The sequence below is a fragment of the Tachyglossus aculeatus genome, chromosome 5, assembly GCF_015852505.1.
Source record: "Tachyglossus aculeatus isolate mTacAcu1 chromosome 5, mTacAcu1.pri, whole genome shotgun sequence".
Classification (NCBI taxonomy): domain Eukaryota; kingdom Metazoa; phylum Chordata; class Mammalia; order Monotremata; family Tachyglossidae; genus Tachyglossus; species Tachyglossus aculeatus.
In genome coordinates, this window is record NC_052070.1 from 41,389,935 (window position 1) to 41,415,001 (window position 25,067).

At 47.2% G+C, this 25,067-nt stretch overlaps 1 protein-coding gene across 10 annotated transcripts in view; it reads right to left on the reverse strand.

The window, feature by feature from the left end:
* Window positions 1–4,247: 4,247 nt before the first annotated feature.
* The window catches only part of CEP104 (centrosomal protein 104), an 81,459-nt gene continuing 60,639 nt past the window's right edge, over window positions 4,248–25,067 (reverse strand). For 2 of the 10 annotated variants that reach the window (XM_038746114.1, XM_038746113.1), the window contains exons 15-22: window positions 24,298–24,414; window positions 22,827–22,863; window positions 22,200–22,281; window positions 21,385–21,493; window positions 18,104–18,242; window positions 16,237–16,304; window positions 14,013–14,103; window positions 7,454–7,575 (exon numbers count right to left, since the gene is read on the reverse strand). In XM_038746114.1, coding sequence (XP_038602042.1) covers window positions 7,454–7,575; window positions 14,013–14,103; window positions 16,237–16,304; window positions 18,104–18,242; window positions 21,385–21,493; window positions 22,200–22,281; window positions 22,827–22,863; window positions 24,298–24,414 — 765 coding nt within the window. Of the gene's footprint in view, window positions 7,576–14,012; window positions 14,104–16,236; window positions 16,305–18,103; window positions 18,243–21,033; window positions 21,182–21,384; window positions 21,494–22,199; window positions 22,282–22,826; window positions 22,864–23,575; window positions 23,656–24,297; window positions 24,415–25,067 lie in introns of those variants that run through there. The other 8 variants (XM_038746115.1, XM_038746119.1, XM_038746118.1 and 5 more) reach the window with 8 other exon arrangements.

A 25,067-nucleotide genomic window follows, 5' to 3' on the forward strand; every position in this document is an offset into this window, starting at 1 on the left:
GTGGGCTCGTGAGACGGGAAGATTGGTAGTGCCGTCTACAGTGATGAGAAAGTCAGGGAGAGGGCAGGGTTTGGGAGGGAAAGTAAGGAGTTCAGTCTTGTACATATTGAGTTTTAGATCATCATCGCCCATAGCCAGGGGTGACCACCTCCAAAGAGAGCACCAGAGGAGGCTGGAGAATAGCACCTGTGACCCACAGAGAACAAGGGAAGCAACATGGCCTAATGGGTTGCGCACCGGATTTTTTTTTATTCCCCCCAGAAACCTCTCCCTCTGAATTAGGGAATCAGGCTGCCAACAGAGACCTCCTATCTTTCAGTCTACTGCCACCGCCGCCACCACCACCACCAAGAATTTCGCAGTGACTCCAACTGTATCTGCAAAGCTTCTCCCTGGCAGAGAGTGCACCATTTCCACCCACATTGCAATTTAGTTCCTGGATTGGGTGTATGTATATCTATAATTCTATTTATCTGTATCGATGCTATTGATGCCTGTTTACTTGTCTTGATGTCTGTCTCTCCCTTTTCTACACTGTAAGCCCACTGTGGGCAGGAATTGTCTCTCTTTATTGCTGAATTGTACTTTCTAAGCACTTAGTACAGTGCTCTGCACAGAGTAAGCGCTCAATAAATACGATTGAATGAATGAATGAATGATGCCCTTATCCAGTTTGGTCCTCTGAGCCTGAAAACATCATCTGGGTAACACTTTCAGCCCCTACCACCCACCCTTTGGGGTCTCCAGAATACCTGATCCCCTGACACCGGTCAACAAGCTTGCGGCTGCAACTCCAGACTGCGGACATTTAAAAATAGGCCTGTTATCAACGTTATCTAGTCACACCCTTCGATAGCTGTTGTCCGCCAGCGGACTTGGCACGACCGACTCCATTTTGCGCATACCGACAGTAACCCTCCATTCTGTGCAGGCCGAGAGCAACCCCTTTTTGTATTTACGCGAGGCTCAACAACAGAATGTCTTCAAGGCCAGTAACAAGACCCCCCCATCTTATCTCCTTCCCTTCCCCACAGCACCTGTATATATGTATATATGTTTGTACATATTTATTACTCTATTTATTTATTTATTTTACTTGTACATATCTATTCTATTTATTTTATTTTGTTAGTATGTTTGGTTTTGTTCTCTGTCTCCCCCTTTTAAACTGTGAGCCCACTGTTGGGTAGGGACTGTCTCTATATGTTGCCAATTTGTACTTCCCAAGCGCTTAGTACAGTGCTCTGCACATGGTAAGCGCTCAATAAATATGATTGATGATGATGATGCAAGGCCGAAGGGCCGATAACAAGTAGCTCCCGTCTGTACAAGAACAGAGACTAATGAAAATTCACAACCATCCTGTCGGTCCTCATTGGTTCCCTGAAGTTCCCATTGCCCACTCCCGTGTTGCTGTAACAATAAAAGGAACAGTGGGAATGGGATCGCGGCTGCTTGCCACTCGTACCTCTCTCGGGAGGTGAACGGGCAGGTGAGTCTTCCTCCTTTATTGCTCCATCTGAACTCACGTCTCCGACTCATTTTTCCTATCTGCGTCACCACCTTGGGTTCTCGAACCCTGCGGCCGATTTACACCGGTTAACCTATTTTGCACCCTGCTTTTCGATAACAGCAGCCTAGATTAACTTCGCTAGGAAATAAAATATACCAGCCAGGGATCAGCTAGATTCCCAGGACCCTGAACCCCTTTCTCTGGAAATTTTAGACTAGCTCTAATCATTAGGCTAGCTAGGTGTGGCCATCCCAGCCCTCCGAGAGGAGATATAAAAGCTGGGCCCTCTGAGTCAGGGGAAGAGCTTGGGCCACCTTTAGAAATTACCTTTTGTGAAATAAAAACCTGTCACCTGATGATCAAGGCACAGGAAGTGGTCAGAGAAAGTGGTGTCTTGGACCAGAATATTTCCTTTCTAAAACACAGTTGCCTCTTTTAGAGAAGTGCCTATTTTCTGTCTGGCTTGTTTTGTACGGGGGGAGAGAGCAGGGCAGGCTGCTGGCCTTCCCTGTTTATTGAAACGCGCAGGGGGAGGCTCCATCTCTTGATCTTTTCCCTTTTTTGGGGGAAAGTTTAATCCTGAGATGTGGCCATTAACCTTGAGTTCCCTGGTTGGGAAGGGGAGAAGAACCACCTGATTCAGCCTTGTAAATAGTGGGATTCAATGCTAGACTTTGAGCCCACTGTTGGGTAGGGACTGTCTCTATATGTTGCCAATTTGTACTTCCCAAGTGCTTAGTACAGTGCTCTGCACACAGTAAGTGCTCAATAAATACAATTAATTTATTGATGGGGGGAAACGGCAACATCAAGGCCAGGGACTTCAGAGTAGGGATTAGCATCTTGGCTGCTTTCCACTCCCACACACATATGACTAGTGCTGGTGGTGTTTCCTTGCCCTGAGTCTGCAAAGCCATGTTCAGAAGGGAGGAGCAGAGCCGGGACACCGGGAAGCAGGATCCCAAATTCCCCAGGCTCGGGACCTCTTCCTCCCATAAGGCTGTCGCGACCCAAGTTTTTCCAGGGATAAGCAGCGTGGCCTAATGGAAAGAGTCAGAGAACCTGGGTTCTCATCCCAGCTGGGCCGCTTGTCTGCTGTGTGACCTTGGGCAACCCACTTCATTTCTCTGGGCCTCAGTTCCCTCAACCGCAAAATGGGCATTCAGTGCCTGATAAATACCAATGGCTTTTGTTAAGCTCTTACTAAGCACTGGGGGGGACACAAGGTAATCAGGTTGCCCCACGTGGGGCTCCCACTCGTAATCCCCATTTTACAGATGAGGTAACTGAGGCCCAGAGACTTGCCCAAAGTCACGCAGCTGACAAGGGACAGAGCCGGGATTAGAACCCACGACTTCTGACTCCCAAGCCCGGCCTCTTTCCACCGAGCCACGCTGCTTCTCTAATCGCGTGATCGCCCTCCTGCTTAGATTGTGAGCCTCATGTGGGACAGGCACTGTGTCCGACCTGACAAATGTGTGTCAACCCCCGTGCCTAGAACGGTGCTTAAAACGGTGAGTACTTAATAAATGCCACCGAAATAAAGAAAAAAGCGTGTGAGAAACGGATGAGGGCCATCCTGACGACAGGAAGGATAAGAAGAGGGGTTTAAGGAAGCCCCGACTGTTCTACCAGCAGGTTGAAAATGCTTCCCCCAATTCCATCTGGGAGGTTGACCCAGGTTGTAAAGCAGTCTTGTCATCATCATCAATCATCATCAATCGTATTTATTGAGCGCCTACTGTGTGCAGAGCACTGTACTAAGCACTTGGGAAGTACAAATTGGCAACACATAGAGACATTCCCTACCCAACAGTGGGCTCACAGTCTAAAAGGGGGAGACAAAACCAAACATGCCAACAAAATAAAATAAATAGAATAGATATGTACAAGTAAAAGAGAGTAATAATAATAAAATAAAAATAAAAATAATAGTAATAATAATAAATAATAGAGTAATTGCCATTCTGGCTGCCACCCTGCAGCGGCTCTCCGTGGGGATGCTGTCAATCAGTGACACTTACTGAGCACCTGCAAGCAGAGATAAGTGCTTGGGAAAGTACAGTAGAAAGCAACATTTAAAAGCGTGGAACAATAAAAGCCAGTCTGTATTTGAATCAGTTTTTATATTTAAAGGCAATATTTCCAAAAAGGAAAACTGAATTGAAAATGGCGTACCCTAAACTTTCTTTTTAGTAGGACATTTACCGACCGTGAGTACCGTACGATCAATCAATCAATCGTATTTATTGAGCGCTTACTGTGTGCAGAGCACTGTACTAAGCGCTTGGGAAGTACAAGTTGGCAACATATAGAGACAGTCCCTACCCAACAGTGGGCTCACAGTCTAAAAGATAATAATGATGGCATTTATTAAGCGCTTACTATGTGCAAAGCACTGTTCTAAGCGCTGGGGAGGTTACAAGGTGATCAGGTTGTCCCACGGGGGGGCTCACAGTCTCAATCCCCATTTTACAGTTGAGGTAACTGAGGCCCAGAGAAGTGAAGTGACTTGCCCAAAGTCACACAGCTGACAAGTGGCAGAGCCGGGATTTGAACCCACGACCTCTGACTCCAAAGCCCGGGCTCTTTCCACTGAGCCACGCTACTTCTGAGTGATCGTTTACCACTCACTCCGGGATGCTTTTTTTTACTTCTTTTTACTACCACACACATTCAATGGCAATGTAGGTTGGGGAACATTAGGGCGAGAAGATCAAATTCGAAAAAGTCAGTTTTGGAGCTTCAAGTGTCACTTTTAATTTCCAATTAACCTGTGTGCAGAGGAGATCATATAATGTGCATGTCATCTCACCCACATTGACTTTTAATTTCCAGTTAACTTGTGTGCATAGGAGATCATATAATGTGCATGTCATCTCACCCACATTGAACACTACAAACTGAGTATGTACAGAAAGTAAATGTACCCTTATTTGGGTGACAAAATAAGATGAATTTAATATACCACCCACTGGAGTGAAAACGTTACTGTGGGTAACGGCAGAATATTGTTAAAGACGTCAAAGAGAACAACTGACCTCATTGTAAAATGTTACTCCTCGATCTGTAAGAATTTATTCCATCTCACGCTACTAACTCGGCAATCTGGTTCTGATTCTGTCCAGACCGAAGGATGCCGATTCATTCTAATAAATGCATTTTCTCCAAAGACTCACTTGTCAGGCTCTGAGGGAAAAACCTTAAGTGTGGTAACTATCTCGCTTCAGGGAAGCAAAAGCACTACATTCATCTTTCGGGCTAAGCGACTCTCAACATTTCTTAGGGCTTCAGTGCTGAGTTTACGCTACCAAGTTTACCTGGAAAGGCATTAGTTTTTCTTTCAGAAATGAAAATATTTTTCCTTTCGGCATTTTTTGGGACAAACTACTTGGCAGAGGATCTGTGCCAGGCGAAACACCCAGGGAAAACTGCTCGCTACATACGTGGCTACAATAATCACACCACCATTTCTGATGCTTCAAAAAAACTGGGCGGGGAAATGAATGCGAATTAAAATGATAAAGAAGTGCAAACTTCGTATTAAAATGCTTATACATTTGTATGCTGTCAAATATTTAAAGTGTAGCACTCTTAATTATGCCCATTTTGATCACTGTTAACTTCAGAGAGGTAAAAACTGGACACTGTGGTCATATTAGACCACAGAGTTTATAAGCTCTTTTCTTCTGGACTTTCCTTTTCTCGTTAAGTCCTTTCTTATAAGTAGTCCCTGGCAAAACAGGACATTATTTCCCATGGAATCTGTCCGGATATATCATTTCTTTTTGATAACCCAATTTAGAAAAACGATTTTACATTGCAAGAAGCCAGAAACAGGCTTATTTTCAAAATACACATCTCTACTTTCTACTCTAGCCAAACTTGTGATGATTAAGCTGTTTGCTTGCCCAGCTAATATTTGGGGAAAAAAAATGTGAGAATGTCTTGGTGGAGGAAAGATGCCTCTGCCATTCCAACCAACACAGACCTTAAAGAGTAATAGTCTATTCTGATCAATTTTTAAGGGGGGTATTTTCAGGTTTACTTAAAGAACAGTTGGTAGATGAGACCATCTCTTTAGAAATGGTGAGAACCAGTTTAAATCAATAGGCTCCTCTCAGATGCTGACTTAGACGAAATGGTAAGTCCAATACACCTTACTTATATTGGGTCATTTTTTTTTTTAGCAACATTTAAAGGTAGGCAGCAGTCTTCAAAGCGGTTCTCCAGAACAGCTAAGGGGACCCCGAAAGACAGTCCCTTCAAATGCTAATGGCTTCTATTTGGCTGGCAGCTTTACAGATTAGAACACATATTATTTTATGGCAATTCTGACAAGAACAAGCTTCTCTTCTAAAAGCGCGTCAATTTTTGAACTTTCAGCGAGATAAGGTTCCACGACCGAAGCCTGGCAGTTAACCTGCATGCACGTTGCTAGTTTAATGCAGCAAGGGGACATATTCCTTCTCGAATTTCTCCTCAGGATGCAGTTTGGGGTCCAGGAGGGGAAGGGGTGGGAAGGGAAAGGGATGGAACATCTCAGCTGCCACTGGCTGCTCTCTAGAGTGATTGCTCTAGCAAGTTGATTGAAAGACATCCACTTTCTCAATGGAAGTCAGCACTTCTGTTTTTCTCTCTCTTGCTATTTTCAGTAATTCTTTTTTTTAAAAAGGAAGTTGGAAGGCCGTACCACATCTTTAATTAAAAAGGTAAAGCTCTCAAAATGATGGTCTGGTGCCTCGTGGACAGAAGACAACCTGGAGTCAGGACTGAGCTGGCTGGGGTTTAACAAATATTGGAAAAGGCTCCACAGACGTGCAGGTTTCAGGCCTGTCTAAACAGATCCTCCCCACGAGATTAAACACGGATAAAAATCTGGGGCTGTTTTTTTTTCTTTTAACCAAAGAATTATAGGATAGTATTTATGAGCCTTGTCTGATGATCCCGTGATGGCAATCGGAAAGGATTTTCAAGCCTATCTTGTCCTTTAGGGAATAGTCACATGTGAAAGGGCTTGAGGAATCTCAGGAAAAGAAGTGGCTTTCACTTCCACTGTATGTTCAGGGGACTGTACAGGAGGGTCTGAGATAAAGGAAGTCCCACTAGTATATGACTAGCAGAATGGCAGAGGGAGGGCTACCGCGATGAGCTACAGTGCATTGGGAGCACAGACTCTTAAACGGGATCGCAGTAGCTTCATCTCTTTAGGACTTTCTTGGCTTGTTCCAGGTACTGTGGTAGGAGCCCACTCTGGGAACTTTCAGTAGCTAGCCACCCTGCCGGACTGAGTGCATCCAGGGGATGGCCAATAATGGGGCCAAAGAGGAAGAGAGCAGCCCAGCTTCCTCTCGAGTGCAAAATGAGGTTCTATTGTGCCGGGAAACCGGCCCTTTGCTCTCCACCAAACCCTGCCGGGGTCACCTAAAAGCGGTTCGTGGCACTAAATGCCAACTTGGGCGAGCCCCCACGGAAGCCGGTTTCGGAGACGTTCCGTTTGCCAAACATCCTTAGGGTAGTTCCCTGAAAGTTATGCCGGGCCGTAAAAATAAGGAGCCGGGGCCGAGATGGTCCCTCCCGCTTTAGGAGCGGTTAGTTAGGTGAATTCGGGCCCGGCTCAAACAGAACGATGCCTCCCTGTCGGTTCTGAAAGCCGGACTCTACTGAAAATGGGAACGTTCAGTAGATCCAGCCAGAACTGGGCCACGTGGGCTCTTCAGCTGACTATAAACTTCGCTACACCGCAAGAACCAGAGGACGGGCCGGGACCAAAGTGACGGGTGCGTAAAGCCGGCCACCGTGGCCTGGGGCCAGCGAGCGGCCCCCGGGAGCTCGGAGGGCAAGACGATTCGATGCTGCCGGGCTCAACGGAAGGACTGTCAGAACGGTAGAAAACTCTTACAGTCGCTCATGGAATCGAGGAAACAAATTCTGTTGTTATCATTGTTTCGCGTACGTTCTGCCAATGCTTTTATTCAGGCGTCCTTTTGGGGTAGGGATCTTGCTTCCAATACTTGATCCTAAAGGGCCCGATCTGGTCATCGTTGGTGCTACCGCTTTACCTGTGGCATAAACACAGAGACGTATCGGTCATAAAGCGCGTTTACCGGGGGGAACAGCGTGAACTGAGGCGCCTCGAGTTGGTTTGGGAACCCTTTTTTTGGAACACAGAACGCCAGCCTGCCTACGACGGCCTGTTTTAACCCCATTATGGTGGTGTTTGTTCGGCGTTGACTATGCGCCAAGCACTGGGGTGGACACGAGAATCAGGTTGGACACAGTTCCTGTCCCTCACGGGTCTCAGAGCAAGCCGGAAGGACGGGTATTTAATCCCTATTTTGCGGATGAGAAAACCGAGGCACAGAGAATTTGAATGACCTGTCCATTAATAATCATATTAATAATCACCATTAATATTTAATGGCTGCGTACTCTGTGTAGAGTACTGTATTTAGAGCTTGGGAAAGCACAGTACTACAGAGTAGGTAGACATGATCCTTGCCCACAAGGAGCTAACGGTTTACAGGGGAAGACACATTTTTTAAATGGTGTTAAGTGCTTACTACGTAGTTACAAGATAATTAGGTTAGACGCAGTACATGTCCCACATGGGGATCACAGTCTTAATCCCTGTTTTACAAATGAAGTCACTGAGGCACAGAGAAGTTAAATGCCTTGTCCAAGGTCACACAGCAGACAAGTGGCAGAGCCAGGACTACCCTCCTCCCCCTCCCCATCCCCCCCGCCTTACCTCCTTCACCTCCCCACAGCACCTGTATAAATGTATATATGTTTGTACGGATTTATTACTCTATTTACTGATTTATTTTATTTGTACATATTTATTCTATTTATTTTATTTTGTTAATATGTTTTGTCTTGTTCTCTGTCTCCCCCTTCTTGACTGTGAGCCCGCTGTTGGGTAGGGACCGTCTCTATATGTTGCCAGCTTGTACTTCCCAAGTGCTTAGTACAGTGCTCTGCGCACAGTAAGCGCTCAATAAATACGACTGAATGAATGAATGAGCCCAGTTCCTCTCACTCCTAGGCCCATGCTCTTTCTAGTATGTGTAGTATCTAGTAGTAGTATGTATGTATGTATGTATGTGTAGTATCTAGTAGTAGTATTTAGTTTTAGTTTTAGACTGTTTAGACAGTTTTAGACTGTGAGCCCACTGTTGGGTAGGGACTGTCTCTATGTGATGCCAATTTGTACTTCCCAAGCGCTTAGTACAGTGCTCTGCACATAGTAAGCACTCAATAAATACGATTGATTGATTGATAGTATGTATGTATGTATGTGTAGTATCTAGTAGTATGTGTAGTATCTAGTATGTGTAGTATGTCTAGCAGTATCACATCATGGTGATGTGAAATCAGTCTGGTCTACCAGGATAAGAATCCTTATCAATATTAGCTGACAGCTGAAGGAGGAATACTAGAGATGGCGCACATTAAATTAGATTATGGATAGGGGAAACAGAGTATACGGATACCTACTTAAGTGCTGTGGGACTGGGGTAAGTATCCAAATGCTTAAGGGGTACACAGCCAAGAGGGGAGGGAGGGGAGGTAGGGGAAATAAAGGGCTTAGTCGGGGAAGATCCCTTGGAGATGTGACGTTAGGAGGGTTTTGAGGGTGGGGAGCGTGGTGGGCTGCTGGATAGGAAGGAGGAGGGAGTCCCAGGTGCTGCTGGTGGGATACATGAGAACAAGATACACAGAGTAGGTTGGTGTTAGACGAGCGGAGTGTGTTGGTTGGATTGGAGCAAGCCATTTGCTTACCGAATGCCGGCCTGCCTCCAGCCTGTTTCAACTTTCTAGACTGTGAGCCCGCTGTTGGGTAGGGACCATCTCTATATTAATTAATTAATGATGGTATTTGTTAAGTGCTTACTATGTGCAGAGCACTGTTCTAAGCACGGGGGAGGTTACAAGGTGATCAGGTTGTCCCCCGGGGGGCTCACAGTCTTAATCCCCCTTTTCCCGATGAGGTAACTGAGGCACAGAGAAGTTAAGTGACATGCCCAAGGTCACCGAGCTGACAACTGGCGGAGCCAGGATTTGAACCCATGACCTCTGACTCCAAAGCCTGGGCTCTTTCCACCGAGCCACGCTGCTTCCCTTCTCTATATGTTGCCAACTTGGACTTCCCACGCGCTTAGCACAGTGCTCTGCACACAGTAAGCGCTCAATAAATACGAATGAGTGAATGCACGAATGAACCTATCGTAAAAGGGCTTGTGACTACGACGGTCGTGGCATTTGTTAAGTACTTATTACGCGCCAAGCATCGTGATTGATACGAGATAGTCGCGATCAGGTCCCATAGGGAGCTCACAGTTTTAGTGAGAAGCGGAACGAGCATCGAATGAGGGAACTGAGGCACAGAGAAATGAAGTCATACGGCAGACAGGCGGAGGAGCTGGAATTAGAACCTAGGTCCTCCAACTTCCAGGCTTATGGTCTTCCCACTAGGACACACTACTTCTCTTGTACTTCTATACTATAGATCTGGGCCACATGGTGATGTGAAATCACTCCGGTCTACCTGGATCAGAATCCCTATCTACAGTCGTTGACAGTTGACGGAGGAATACTAGAGATGGCGCACTTGATGCAAACATTTATCCCAGCCCGCCTTATAATAATAATAGTAATAATGATGGCATTTATTAAGCACTTACTATGTGCAAATCACTGTTCTAAGCGCTGGGGAGGTTACAAGGTGATCAGGTTGTCCCACGGGGGGCTCACAGTCTTAATCCCCATTTTACAGATGAGGCAACTGGGGCACAGAGAAGTGAAGTGACTTGCCCCAAGCCACACAGCTGACAATTGGCAGAGACGGGATTTGAACCCATGACCTCTGACTCCAAAGCCCGTGCTCTTGCCACTGAGCCACGCTGCTTCTCACGCTGCCTTGATTATTGTACCAGCCTCCTTGCTGACCTCCCTGCCTCCTGTCTCTCCCCACTCTAGTCCATACTTCACTCTGCTGCCTGGATCATTTTCCTACAAAAATGTTCCGGCCGTGTTTCCCCACTCCTCAAGAACCTCTCCAGTGGTTGCCCATCCACCTACCTATCGAACAGAAATTCCTTCTCGTCGGCTTTAAAGCACTCAATCACCTTGCCCCTCTCACCTCACTTGGCTACTCTCCTACTACAACCCCACTCACCTATTTGGCTCCTCTAATACTAACCTACTCCCTGTATCCCAACCTCATCTATCTCCCTGCCAGCCTCTCGCCCAAGTCCTGGAATGCCCTCCCTCTTCATATCTGACAGACGATTACTCTCCCACCTTCATAGCCTTATTGAAGGCACATCTCCTCTAAGAAGCCTTCCCTCACAAACCCCTCTTTTCCCTTTCTCCCACTCCCTTCTGCATCACCACGACTTGCTCCCTTTAGTCATCCCCCCTCCCAGCCCCACAGCACGTACGTCCATAAACTGTAATTTATTTATTTATATTAGTGTCTGCTTCCCCCTCTGGACTCTAAGCTCATTGTGGGAAGGGAATGTGTCTGTTATATTGTCCAGTCAAGTGCTTAGTACAGTGCTCCGCACACAGTAAGTGTTCAATAAATATGACTGATTGATTTGACTGGAGCTGAACTCAAAAAGAGAAGTTTTCTTGGCCTCCAGAAGAATTAGCCTCAAGAAGCAGCATGGTGTAGTGGAGAGAAAACAGGCCTGGAAGCCACTGTTACCTAGGGACTGTCTCTATATGTTGCCAACTTGTACTTCCCAAGCGCTTAGTACAGTGCTCTCCACACAGTAAGCGCTCAATAAATACGACTGAATGAATGAATGAATGAATCACAGCTCCGTCACTTATCTGCTGTGTGAACTTGGGGAAGTTTCTCGTTACTTCACTTCTCTGTGCCTCGGTTCCCTCATCTGTAAAATGGGGATTGAGGCTGTGAGCCCCACATGGGACAGAGACTGTATCCAACCCAATTCGCTTGTACCTACCCCAGCATTTAGTACAATGCCTGGAGCATAGTAAGCGCTTAACAAATACCACAATTCTTCTTCTTCTTCTTCTTAATTAGGTTGGAATGTAAGTGAGGATGAGGTGGGGGGGGATGGGGGGGTGGCAGCAATACCAGCATAAGCCTCCCCCTGCCCAATTACTGGGACCCCACAGCTGTTGAAATAGAGAAAATGAGCCCTCGTTTAATTCAGTGCCCTGGATGTATCCTCATGGTTGCTGCCTACAGTGAGTCTAGCTAGCCAAACCTTTCCCTGGTTGGAAGAGAAAAATAAATCTAGAAAATAGCATTTGCTGAACAAGTCACCCTGGGTGTAAAATGTGAAAAACTAAACTCAGCAGATACGGTGGCCAAGAGAAAGTGCAAACCACGCAGCGGGGGGCCCGGGCAGTCACTCTGAATTCAGATTTCTGAATTGATTTGGGGGTGCTCAGTGTCGGCGTTCTCTCGCTTGCTGGTGGTACAGAGTGGTCAAACCACGCCCAAGAGCCAGAAGGTGACCGGGTCACCAAGTTGATACCATTTCAGGACGGGTTTCGAAATCTTACCAACTAATTTTGTCTGAAAAGTTCTGGGTTTTCTACAAAATGCCATTCTCTCTTGCCAAATCTGGTTCCAAAGTTGAAGGCATTAAAAACAGCAATTCCCTTCTGGATAACTGGAGGAAAAGGTTGGGAGGTGAGGGAACAAGGGGGCCCTGTTTCTCCTCTAAGGATGGGGGTTTGGGAAGACCCTGGATCCCCCGAGCAAAGGGTTCTGCTCTCCCGCTGGCCACTCCAAGCGTTCTGAGTGAAGGGCTGGGGAATTTTAGCCTGCCCCAAGTCAGCGAGAAGAGACACCGGGGTTGGTTCTGTTTTGTGGCCTGGAGTTAATTCCAGGTTTACCCAGAAATACAATTCCCACCATAGCCTCATTGATTTCTCCTTTAATTCCTCCACTCAATAATCAACTCCGATTCCAGACAAAAATGTGAATGGAACTGAAAGAGACCGAAGCAAAAGAAATGACTATTCGGGCCACCTTAGGGACAAGGTTTGCTCCCTGACCTTCCCAGCACAGATCGATCGGCAGTTTTTACTGAACGCTTGGGGAGCGCAAACAGTGTGCAGGACACTTGCTAATCATTTAGGAAGCAAGGTGCTAAGATAGGTGACACGAGATAATAATAATGATAATAATAATAATAATGATGGTATTTGTTAAGCGCTTACTATGTGCAAAGCACTGTTCTAAGCACTGGGGGGATAAAAGGTGATCAGGTTGTCCCACATGAGGTTCACAGTCACAGTCAGATAATTAGATGGGGTCAAGTGGTCCAGTCCAACATGGCGCAGAGCACTGTCCTAAACACTTGTGAGAGTACAACAGAATTCAAAAACGCGATCCCTTGCTTTCAAGGAGCTTACAGTCCAGTGGGGGAGGCAGACACAACATGATTTTCAGAGAAAAAGAAAGGAAAATGGATAAGCAAATGAGGAGGTGCTTAAATCGTAGGCTATGTTAAGTCAAGCAGCACAGAGCAGAAGTGGTCACTGGCCCAGGAATGCTGAGAGGGTAGTTGCGGGTGGGGAGGGAGGGGAATTACCTTGGAGAAGGAAAATGAATCCGGGGAGGCCTCCTGGAGGAGACACGCTTTCAGAAGGGCTTTGAAGAGCTGGGGTCTGGTGGATTCGCAAGGGGAGGTCATTCCAGGCAAGCGGAAGGGTGTGAGCACGGGGTCAGAGGCAGGAGAGGTGAGAACGAGGCACAGCGAGGAGGTTAATGTGAGAAGCACCAAGTGTCCGCGCTGGGGGTGGAGTGGGAGAGGAGGCTAAATAAATATGAGGGGGAGAGCTGATAGGGTGCCTTCAAGCCGACTTCGAGGAGGTTCCACTTGTTGTGGAGAAGAATGGGTCACCGCTGAAGGTCTTGGAGGATTGGGGAGACGGGAGCAGGCTGACTTTTTAGGAAAATGATCTGGGCAGGAGAGCGAGGTGTGGACTGGAGGCCGGAGACCGGTGAGGAGGCTGGTGCAGTAGCCAAGTCAGCATACGACAAGTGTCTGAACCAGGGTGGTGGCTGTTTCGGTCGGGAGGGGAGGGGCGGGCAGATCGGGCACATTTTGAGGAGGAAAAACCCAACAAGATTTAGTAACTGGACGTGAGGGTTGAAAGAGCGGGAAGACTCAAAGACGGTGGCCAGTTTGCAGGTTCCAGAGGCAGGATGGTGGTGGTGTCACCTGGGGGGGGTCGGGAGTTAAACAAACAAGAGGATTTAGGAGAGAAGCTGAAGAGTTCAGTTCCTGGGCCACCCAGGAGGAGACTGCCCAGAGGCAAGAGGAATCGTGAGTTCCGCCGGGGCTGAGAGGCGCAGATTTGGGAGCCGTCTGCACAGAGGTGGTAAATGGAGGCATGGGAGTGAGCGTACAGCGAGATGAGAAGACGACCCAGAACGGAGCCTTGCCACGATTAGGGGGTCAGATAGTCACGATGCACCTGACGGGAGGAGGAAATAGCTTACCGAGCTGCCCTGTTTGCATCGTCTGCAGACAGGAAGTTTTGCGTGGGTTCCCTGTACAGCCATCCTGCCCCATTAGATGGATTTTCCAAGCCTGGAATCAACCAGGAGACAAGCAGGGAGTTACAAAGGCAAGAGACACATAGGATCAGAGGCAAGATCTCATTCAACGGGAAAACCGAGAGTCGGCTGCTTTGGAAACAGTGGGGAGATGCAGCCAGTGCTCTGCTACACTACAATCTTTCACTCTGCAACACAATGCCTTCACGTGCAACAAAAGAACTATACTTTCGGGCCTGGAAGACTGTAGGCTAGCGGGTCACACTTTTTTCCGGATACTACTATAACCTCGACTTCAAACACTAGCCTAGCAAAGGAAAACGGCAACTTGTCTATCTGTGGGGAAGTACCATGTTTGCTAGAACTCTGCTTTCTCTGCTGTACCCTACCAGTACTGTAAGTCCACGAAGAACACTCAGTGCCCGCACAAAGGGGATAGTCATCTGAAAAATGCAGACCCAATTTCAAACGATCGATTGGTAAAGTCAGTTCTGCCAGAATGCAGGTGTTTCGCTAGGTTCTCTGGATAGGACGCTGTTGGAGAATGAGGGAACCTTCTCTGGACGACACACGCCTATCTGGAGAGAATGGGAGGTGGTGGGGAAGACACAGCTCGGCCCAAGCACGTGAAGTTGGATACGGGTGAGGGCTAAAATGCCACTTTTTCTCACCTCAGGGTTCTTCAAGAACACAAATACCCACATGACGGCAGAACTGACGATTGCTGAAGAAGCAATGTACAAAGTCATACAGCACTCCAGCCCTTCAAAGGCTCAGGAATTGTACTTACCTCTGATCTTCGGCGAGTAATAATAATAATAACAACGATGGTATTTGTTAATAAATGCCATTATTATTATTATTAAGCGTTTACTATATGCAAAGCACCGTTCTAAGCGCTGGGGGGGATACAAGGTGATCAGGTTGTCCCATGGGGGGCTCACAGTCTTAATCTCCACTTTACAGATGAGGGAACTGAGGCTCAGAGAAGTTAAGTGACTTGCCCAAGGTCACACAGCAAACGTGGTGGGGCTGGGATTCGAACCCATGACCTCTGACTCCAAAGCCCTCGCTCTTTCCACTGAGCCATGCTGCTTCTCACTACAGGCACGTCTGCTCCTGAACCCTTCTGTTCCAAAGTAAAACTGGGGAGTACAGTTCTGGGATACTGCTGTGACCCAGTATCACTACTGGGTGACCCCAGAAAACACAACTGCCTCTCACAAGAATGGAATCCTTCTCTTCAACTTTCTACCCCAAACATTTTCCAGAACACCACCTGCGTTTGAGACCCTCAGCAAATAAGCAGGCCTGATAATGCTCTTCTGGCCTAGTGTAACAGTTTATTTGCTAGCCTCCCTACCTCACCTGTTTCATGTACAGCAGGACAAGTCGTCTTTCTGAATCAATGAGACTGCATCACTGACCTCTTGAGAAGCTTGTGGTGACACCTTACTGCATCTTGTGTAAAACTAAACCGCTTAGCTCTTGGCTTTGTTTCGCTAATCCCAGCTGCCTTTCTCTCACACCCTGCTTGGCTTGGGCTTTCCAGTCTAGGTGGGCTAACTAACCTTCACGGTATCCCCCATGCTTCTCTCTCCCACCTTCGGTCCACTGTTTACGCCATTCCCCCATCTCCTGTATGGAAGGATGGGGAAGTCGGTTTGACCCAAGACTTAAAAACGCATCTCCTCTATGCAGTCTTCTCTGAATGCCCCTTTAACTCATCATGGCATGCATCATGACCACCTCAGTTCTCAAGCAGATATGCATCACCTCCTGACTACATTTCTTATGCACACTCTTGGGCTCGAATTGCTTGCTTCTGTTCTTAGGCTTACCTGACACCCCCATTAGCTTATAAAACCAACAACGGCAGGTACCTTTGTCTGTAAGCCCCCCAGAGCAGAGTGACAATATTCTGCACACAGGAGTTCAAAAAACACTGCTGATCATGACGCTGGCACGTCATTCTCGACAACAACAACAACAACAAAACCGCCCGACGAAGTGGCATCTCAAGAAACCAGACATTTACCTCCGAGGAGGTAAAGAGCACACGTTCTTCAGCCACATTTGATATGATTTTAACCCAGGGGGCTGATTGAGATAATAACGGATGACATAACTTAATGCCAGAATCAGTTCGACCCATTTTACCCCTTACCTCCTCTCCTGGAATAAAATTCTCATGACACAGCGGACAGCGATTTGCTAGTTTTTCCGGTTTGGCGGCTAAATGTTTCAAAGGAAAACATTGTGGGTTACTGTGACGGTCAAGCTAAGCAGGCCCACACCAAGAGAAAGGAAATCATGCACTCCTTGCTGCCCCTTCCAAAGGGAAAACTCATTTCCCAAAGGCGATGGCATCACCTGGAACAAATCCAATCACAGGCAGGATTAAGGAAAAGGAGGAGGAGGAAGAGGAAGCTAGTTAGGGGAGAAGAATGGCCATCTCAGAGCGAGTAGGGGTTAAGTGATCAAAGGCTTGGGGTGCAGAAGAACAAACCTCCATTTGGGGGTCAGAGACCTAAGACCAAGGAGGGAGGCTCTTTTAGCAGAGTTGACTGGGGGTTCTCTAGACGGGGAACACCGGACTGGGATGGCTGCCGAGTAGGAAAAACCTCTGAGACTACTCAAAGGAAGAGCGTTCTAGGGGAAGGGACAGTCAGTGCTTTTTGTAAAAGTAATAGCTTTAGGAAGAAACTATTTGATACTGGATTTCTTTCAAAGAGGTGCCGTATAATTCCTCCTGTTTTCTTGGTAAGTTCGCGACGGAATGCTAAGGGCTACCTGTGACCTATGTGTTGACATCTTTCAAAGGCTAAAGCACTGAGCGACCTGTTAACGCTCATTAAAACTGGTACTGATTCTTAACCTCGAGTCTGTGTGATGAACCAGCCCCCCGGCTGCCCGGACTCCAGAAGATTCCCTGGCCGCCTAAGGAAGGCCAGGGATGGCGGTGATGATTTCAGGGATGGGCTTTTGGGGCTGGACTTCTATGAGCCCTAAAATCTGCTCTTGGACAAAGCGAGGGTGGAAGGACCGCAGTGATTACTTGGAGTGGGACTAAGGCGGTGATTCTGGTTAGGAAGCGGGTTGAAGGCGCCAAACCCCCCGCCTCACCACTCCCCTCGCCCCTACGCGGATCCACAGCTGTGAGAAGCATCCAGGTAACGGGATGGATTAGCCGCTGTTTAACGGCCAGGATGGGAAAAGACCGACGGACTGACATTATGACAACCGCTCCGCCGCCGGGTTGTCGGGACTGCACACCTTTGGGGGCCCCCGGGGAGCAGAGGCACTGCTTGACTGACTGTGGGGTGGGAGAGAATAAAATATGTCTTTTACTAAGGGCAGGAGGGAGAACAGAGTGGAGTGCTCGGACAATTGAGCGCGGACGACCGATCCAGGGGAAAAACCCGAACGTGGAATGCAGCAGCCTGGGTCTCCTGACCTCGGGTTGGGCCATACAGGGGTATCTCCCTGCTTCCCATCTCCCAGCATTCGTCTTACACACACAGCACTGAGACCCACCCCCCTTTGTAACAACGCAAAGCCAGATTCTGGGCCAGCTCTACCACCACCAAGGCCAGGCTTGACACTGTAAATAATAATAGTAATAACGACGGCATTTATTAAGCGCTTACTACGTGCAAAGCACCGTTCTAAGCGCCGGGGAGGTTACAAGGCGAGCAGGTTGTCCCACGGGGGGCTCACGGTCTTAATCCCCATTTTACAGATGAGGGAACTGGGGCCCAGGGAAGTTAAGTGACTTGCCCGAAGTCACACAGCTGACAATTGGCGGAGCTGGGATAGCAGTGCTCTGCACAAAGTCTGTACCCAATAAATACATCTGAACGAGTGAGTCAAAGATATTACTTTAAAAAGAGCCTGGAAAAATTTGGTTTGGAAAGAAAAAAAAATTAGAGAAATGCTTCTGAATCTACACAAAGAGGGCTTGGTAGCTGAGAAGTTTTTTGACTCTTTAATGTTTTATGACTAGCAGGCTAGGCGTAGTAAACATTACTCACGATTGCAAGCCTTGATCTTTGTGTGTTGGGCCACCTCTTGCTTTGAAATAGCCTCACTGCAGCGTCGACACTTCTCAAAGCCACGTTTCTGATCGCATTCGGTCAGCAAGTGCGCCGTCAGGCTGGCTATCTCGACCACCTACAATCAAACACACACACGCGGTCCGGAACCCGGAGAACTCACCTCCGGGGAACGTTTCCCAGTAAAAGACTCCGGCAACTGGCGCACAATTCCCATGCTATTCCGAGGAGTGGTTCTGAGACTTGGAGGTAATTGACCTCATCCATTTTTCCATCCCTGCTCTGGTGCTTATATTCATTCATTCATTCAATCGCATTTATTGAGCGCTTACTGTGTGCAGAGCACTGGACTAAGCAGTTGGGAAGTACAAGTTGGCAACATATAGAGACGGTCCCTACCCAACAACGGGCTCACAGTCTAGAAGGGGGAGACAGACAACAAAACGTGGTCAGGTGACAAGTAGACACAAAACCACCAGGTTTTGCCAGAAAAAAAAAGAGAGGATTTCTTTGTTTCAATTCCAAATTGACATTTGAAGAACAGAACAAAGGGAGGAAAACAGGCAGGGCTGGTTAATTCAAGATCTAACGGCTGTCTGACTGTTGACACAGCTCTTGACACCTGAAGAAATCAGATGACCCACTCTCAAGCCACAAACTGACCACGTTTTTTCATAAGCCCAACACTGTCTTTCCAGGCAGGTTTCTAAGACAGAGATCAAATGGTCATTTCGCTGCGGGTGTACTTCCAGAAAGAAGGACTTTTCAGAAATTTCTTAAGAGTTTCTGGAAACAACTGGAGCACAAGGGGCTAACCAAATCCAGCTGACTGCCAAGCCCCAAGCAGGGCAGTGGGTCACTCCTTGAACTGTTTTCATGAAAGCCTCTGGGTTTTTAGAGTTTCCATTTAAAAACCATCCCTCCAAACTGGGGGAGGGAAATAGCAAGGTTTGGCTAAAAGCAAAGGTGGTCCGGGAAAGGAAAGACGATGCAAGACAAATTGTTTAGCAGGATCACAGGCTGCATTCATTCACTTACTTGACTGATCATGAGAAATTTAGCCTAAACATGGTTAATTCTGAAGTGTACAAACTCTTACTCTGCTTTTTAAACTCTGTTTAAAGTTTTTAGAATTTTGGGGGCCTAGTGGAAAGACCGCACCCCCCGAGAGTCCAGAGACCTGGGTTCTAATCCCAGCTTCGCCACTTGCCGGCTGGGTGGCCTTGGACTGGACAGACAATTTCCTCATCTGTAAAATGGGGATTCAATACCAGTTCTCCCTCTTATTTAGATTAAGAGCCCCCTATGGGACTGAGACTATGTCCAAGCTATCTGTAATCATCCATTCACTCATTCAATCGTATTTATTGAGTGCTTACTGTGTGCAGCCCTGTACTAAGCGCTTGGGAAGTACAAGTTGGCAACATCTAGAGACGGTCCCTACCCAACCACGGGCTCACAGTCTAGAAGGGGGAGACAGACAACAAAGCAAAACATGTGGACAGGTGTCAAGTCATCAGAATAAATACAAGTAAAGCTAGATGCACATCATTAACAAAATAAATAGAATAGTAAATATGTACCAGTAAAATTAATAGAGCAATAAATCTGTACAAAACACACACACACACACACACACACACACACACACATATATGTGCTGTGGGGAGGGGAAGGAGGAGAGGAAAAAGGGGGCTCAGTCTGGGAAAGCCTCCTGGAGGAGGTGAGCTCTCAGTAGGGCTTTGAAGGGAGGAAGAGAGGTAGCTTGGCGGATGTGGGGAGGGAGGGCATTCCAGGCCAGGGGGAGGACGTGGGCCGGGGGTCGACGGCGGGACAGGTGAGAACGAGGTACGGTGAGGAGATTAGCGGCGGAGGAGCGGAGGGTGCGGGCTGGGCTGGAGGAGAGGAGGGAGGTGAGGTAGGAGGGGGCGAGGTGATGGACAGCCTTGAAGCCAAGAATGAGGAGCTTCTGCTTGATGAGTAGGTTGACTGGTAGCCACTGGAGATTTTTGAGGAGGGGAGTAACATGCCCAGATCACCAACCAGGGTCTGGTACAGTGCTTGGCACAGAGTAAGCAGAGAAGAAGTATCATAACAGCCCCAGGAAGACTTCAAAATAGCTACAGGTATGGATGTTATCAACTATTTTCCTTTTCCCCGCTTCACCAAACTGCCGTGGAATGAGAGGACAGATGGGAAGAATAAGTGCCAACTCCTCAGGGGTGTTGCGGGGGGCGGGGGGGTTGTTTCCATACTTTCTGAACTGGACTCCCAGCTACGCTCATCCCAATTTGGGATAAAAAGCCTCCCAGTAGTGGCTTTGGGGCCTGTTAGCCTTTGGCTAGCCTGCCTCCTCCCAGTCCCCTTCATCTGCGATCCCTGTCCTCCTACCTTGTGAGCCCTGTGAGGGCCAGGTAGCCTAATTCCCACCTGCATATTTTCTCCTAGTATTTAGTACACTGCTCTGCACAGAGTAAACCCTTAGTAAATACTAATACTACAACTATTGCCTCTGCCTCACTCTCCCATTGAAGAGTGAGCCCCAGTGCTGTGAACTACTTGGGAAGTTATGCAAAAGAAAAATTCTATATAAGTACAAGGAATCCCCACTCTCCCATTTGCCAGAATTCCCTTTTATAGTAGACCCCAAAACCACACCATGTCACCCCCCATCAGCCTCTGGTAGTTATTGGTTTGAATCCGCATCCAAGCACTTATATAAATACGGATGATCAATTGTTCAGTCTGTTCTGCATACCCCTTTGTCCCTATCTGCACATCTCCTATGAGAAGAGTGTACGCTTCTCATAGGCAAAGTGCCTCACGCTTCTGATGCACTTTCTAAAGCACTTGGTTCAGTGACTTGCATCCAGCGAGCGCTCAAAAACCTTTATTACTACACAACGCACCCCTGAAATTCACTCCTGCATTTCAGCAGCTTCAATCGCAGGAGGGGAACCTGGGGCTGTACATGCGGTCTGCCCAAGTGAAAATTCCTGGTAAACCGAAGATGAAGAAAAGTTCATTCTCTTTGTCTTCTCAAATGCCTTCTTTGTCCTGCTTTATCAGAAGAAAAGCAGGTTATTCCTAGTGGCAGACTGAAACCCTACTGTGATCATTCAGGCATTTCCAAGGATCCCCCTTAGGAAGTTTTGGTTACTTTTTGATTCTGGGTCTCAAACTCTGGCTGAATAGTGTGTGGGAACTGCCACGCTGGGCTTTGATACACAACACAGAATGACCGCAGCACAAAGAATGACCTGTTTGCAGTGTTCACATCTCGTCAGCATCGGACAGCGTTTCCAGTAATGGAGATCCAAGCCTTCTGCGGTGAAGTTTTCATCCCTTTCCCCACAAAAGATACAAAGGCTGAAAGAGAGAGACAGGACAAGCAAGTGAATACAAAGAGCTACCACGGCAGTATTCATCCACACATGCCCTCCTCTATTTTCCATGTCATCAATCGGGGGAACATCCCTCCGGTGAGGCATTAAGAAAAGCTTTAGGTCAGGGGAAGCCTGGCAAGAAGATAACTTTCTCTACGGTCCTTGAACCTTCAAAGTTTTGGCTTTTTACAGCAAGAGGCCCGGCTGTGATCCCAGTATTCTGTAGCTTTGATAATCCGCTTTAAAGGTCATGCAAACCCTGAAGAAGAATGTCTGGGGAGAGGAGGGGGAGAAGACCTCATTAGGCCACTGTGGAAGGCAATTTTCTCATCCTGAAATGATTGAATAGGGGCCTAGTAAAAACTCAAGCATTTTTTATTAAGTGAACTGTGTTTCCTTTTTTTCCCCCCCATTTTACTTGTAGAGCACTTTTAATTTTCCACCGTGCTTTCGCATTAGCTCATTTTATCCTCACAACCTCCCTGGGATATAGGTCAGGCCGGTACTTTCTCCATTTTCTGTGTGAAGAAATTGAAATCACTTGCCCATGGTTACCGGCACACCTGGGCACTTACACTACAGCCTCCTCAGACCCCCGGCCTCAAGCTTTTTCCACCAGACCTGGCTGCCTTTCGCAGTTCCCGATGAGAGCAACTGACCTAAAATATGGTAAAAATACATTTACTTACTTATCTAGAAAGTTCGTACTTGGGGATTGGTCACCTGGAATTTCGGGAGCTATAGGAGGGGTTGCTGTTTCTCCTTGATCATCTAGAGAAATGAGGAGAAAAACGACAACGGGTTCTTGAAATCCTTCACACTTCTTTTCTGAGTCATATCTGAAAAATCGGCTGCATACTCTTCAAACCACGCCAACTTCACACCTCGGGATTTGGCGTGTGGCTCTGTGGGCAGTTTCGTAAGTTATAAGATAAAGAGGGGCTTAATGTGACTGCGCATATTTTGGTTCAAAATGTGTTTCTTGGGGAAATTCTCCATGTATATCAATAACGATGATAATAACAATAATTGCGTTTGCTAAGCATTTACTACGTGTCAAGTACTGTACTAAAATGCTGGGGTAGATAAAAGATAATCAGGTCCCACATTGGGCTCCCAGCCCAAGGGGCAGAGAGAACAGGTATTGAATGCCCATTTTGCAGATGAGGTAATTGAGGCCCAGAGAAGTGAAGTGACTTGCCCAAGGCCACACAGCAGATAAGTGGTACAGATGGGATTAAAACCCAGATCCTTTTACTCCCAGGCCCAGGCTCTTTCCACTAGACCACACTGCTTCTCGTGCATGTTTTACATACCTTGATTCTTTAGATTTACAGGGCCACTTTTCTTTCCCTAAGATACAAAATAAAGAGATCAGAACCTCATCCTGATGGCAGATTAATGGGCCAAAGAAGACACGAGAAGGAACAAATAAACTAAGGAAGAAATTAGCTGGAGTCAAAATACATTTCAAGTCAGCGGGATGATTTCTTGCCCCACAATAACCTGTGCCGTTTTTTTTTTCTAATACTATTTGTTGAGTGCTTACTCTGTGCCAGGCACTATACTATGTACCTGGGATAGATGATGATGATGATAATTGTGTTATTTGTTAAGTGCCAGGTACTACACTGTGCTGGGGTGGATACAATTAAATCACGTTGAACACAGCCCGTGTCCTACATGGGGCTTACAGTCTTAATCCCCATTTTACAGATGAGGGAACTGAGGCAAGAGAAGTTAAGCAACTTGCCCAAGACAAGTGGAAGAGCCCGTGCGCAGTGGAGCCCACTGCTTCTCATTCACTCCAGCTACTCTAGCTCTGTATGTTCCCTTGTTCTGCCCCGTCTTCTACATTACATGCTCAAGGGTAGGAACCGTGTCATCAGTCTTCTTTTAAAATGTCCCACCGTGCTCAGAGTAGTAAGAACACAAGACAATATTACGCTAGATCAAAGCTCTACTCCTCCCCGTATTCAGGTCTCAGTGACACACTGAAGATACTTCAAAGAATTGATGGCTGTTCTCGCCATTCAGCGTCGCGGTTAGGGAGGGGAACACCTACCCTCTTATCTGAATCTCTTGCCCTCCAATTTTCCCAAATCTCCGGTGAAACGATCGATATTTTTCTGCCGCCACCACTTCCTATCGACGGTGATAGCTTTTTAAGGGCCAGTCAAAAATGCACATCAAACATTCAATCTACATACACCCTCTGCATTTCATCATGTGTTAAAAGAAAACTTTATTTCTTTCCCTCCATACTGGAAAACCCCCAAAACACCCATTCTTCCACCCTGAGGGAATTAATTCCAATCTCAAACTTTAAAGTGCACGCTGGGAGGCTGGTCTACTTGAAACCACGAGAAGCTCGGCATTTCAGAAAGAAGGCGCAATAGGTCTGACTGAAGAACGCTTTGCTAGTTAGGGTATTTATTACGTGCTCACTATCAGCCGAGAACCGTACTGAGAGCTGGGGAAAGTATGAGATCATCAGAGAGGACTTTAATTAATCACAGACACCCTACATGCCACTGCTTGTCTCCGACCTTTGACTAAACGCTCGTAGGAGTTCTAGCTTTTATGCTGGCTCTTCCTTCTACTTCTAGGTTGGAACAATCCGATCATAATCTTTTTCCACTGATGCTCTCTGTTGCTACTGGAGTATTTGTTTTGGGATCGTCTTGAGAAAGAGCAAATCGTGAGGTGTAGACGTACCTGTCCTCCCACTAAAAGACCAGTATGGACAGTTTCAAGCTAAAATGTATAATCGAAAGGTGGATTAACCTTTCCAGTTGGAATGTCAGTCTGAATTTCTTGTAGAGTTGCCAACTGCCCTTGTAAAACTTTGATTTCTTCCTTCTTTTGCTTTTCCACTTCATCAGTAGCTGCCTTTTTCTGAGCCTGTTAAGAAAGTTACGTGTCCATTAAAGTGAATTTAATGCACTCTACAAAGCTGGGAGAGAGGGAAACGCAGCACAAAAATTCTTCTCTTACTGTGTAAAACTTGTGCCAGAATCAATGAAACGATTTCAGACGAATTCTCTAGCCCGTAGAACAAATGGTGGCGAATTAATAGTTGAAAGGCCAACCGCTGTCATCGCTTCAGAGCAACTAAACTGTGGCCAGTTCCATCCCTGATCAGACAACAATCTGAGCAGTTGCCAGACTGGCCCGGCCTGCGGCAGTTCAGGGGATGGAGCTCTGATCAAATCTTTTCAGGCTCCTTCCCCTGGATAGGATGATAAGGAAGAGGAGGTGGAAGAGGAGGAAGAAGAGAGGAGGAGGAGGACGGCGACGACGATGAGGAAGAGACTGATCTGATCAGCCCAGCTTCCTCTGTTCCAAGTGGTTTTTGGGTCCCACCCCTGGGGACCATGCGGAAGGGATTCTTATAAGGGGGTGAAATCTGTGGCCCACACTGATAACAGGCTACTTTCAGGTAGTCAACCCCGTTTCAACCTGGGACCCCCGCCTCCAGGGAAATGCCGAAGGGGATGCTGCGGAACTGATCCTTAGGGAGGGTGGCAGTCTGCAACCCAGACTGAGCAGAGAGG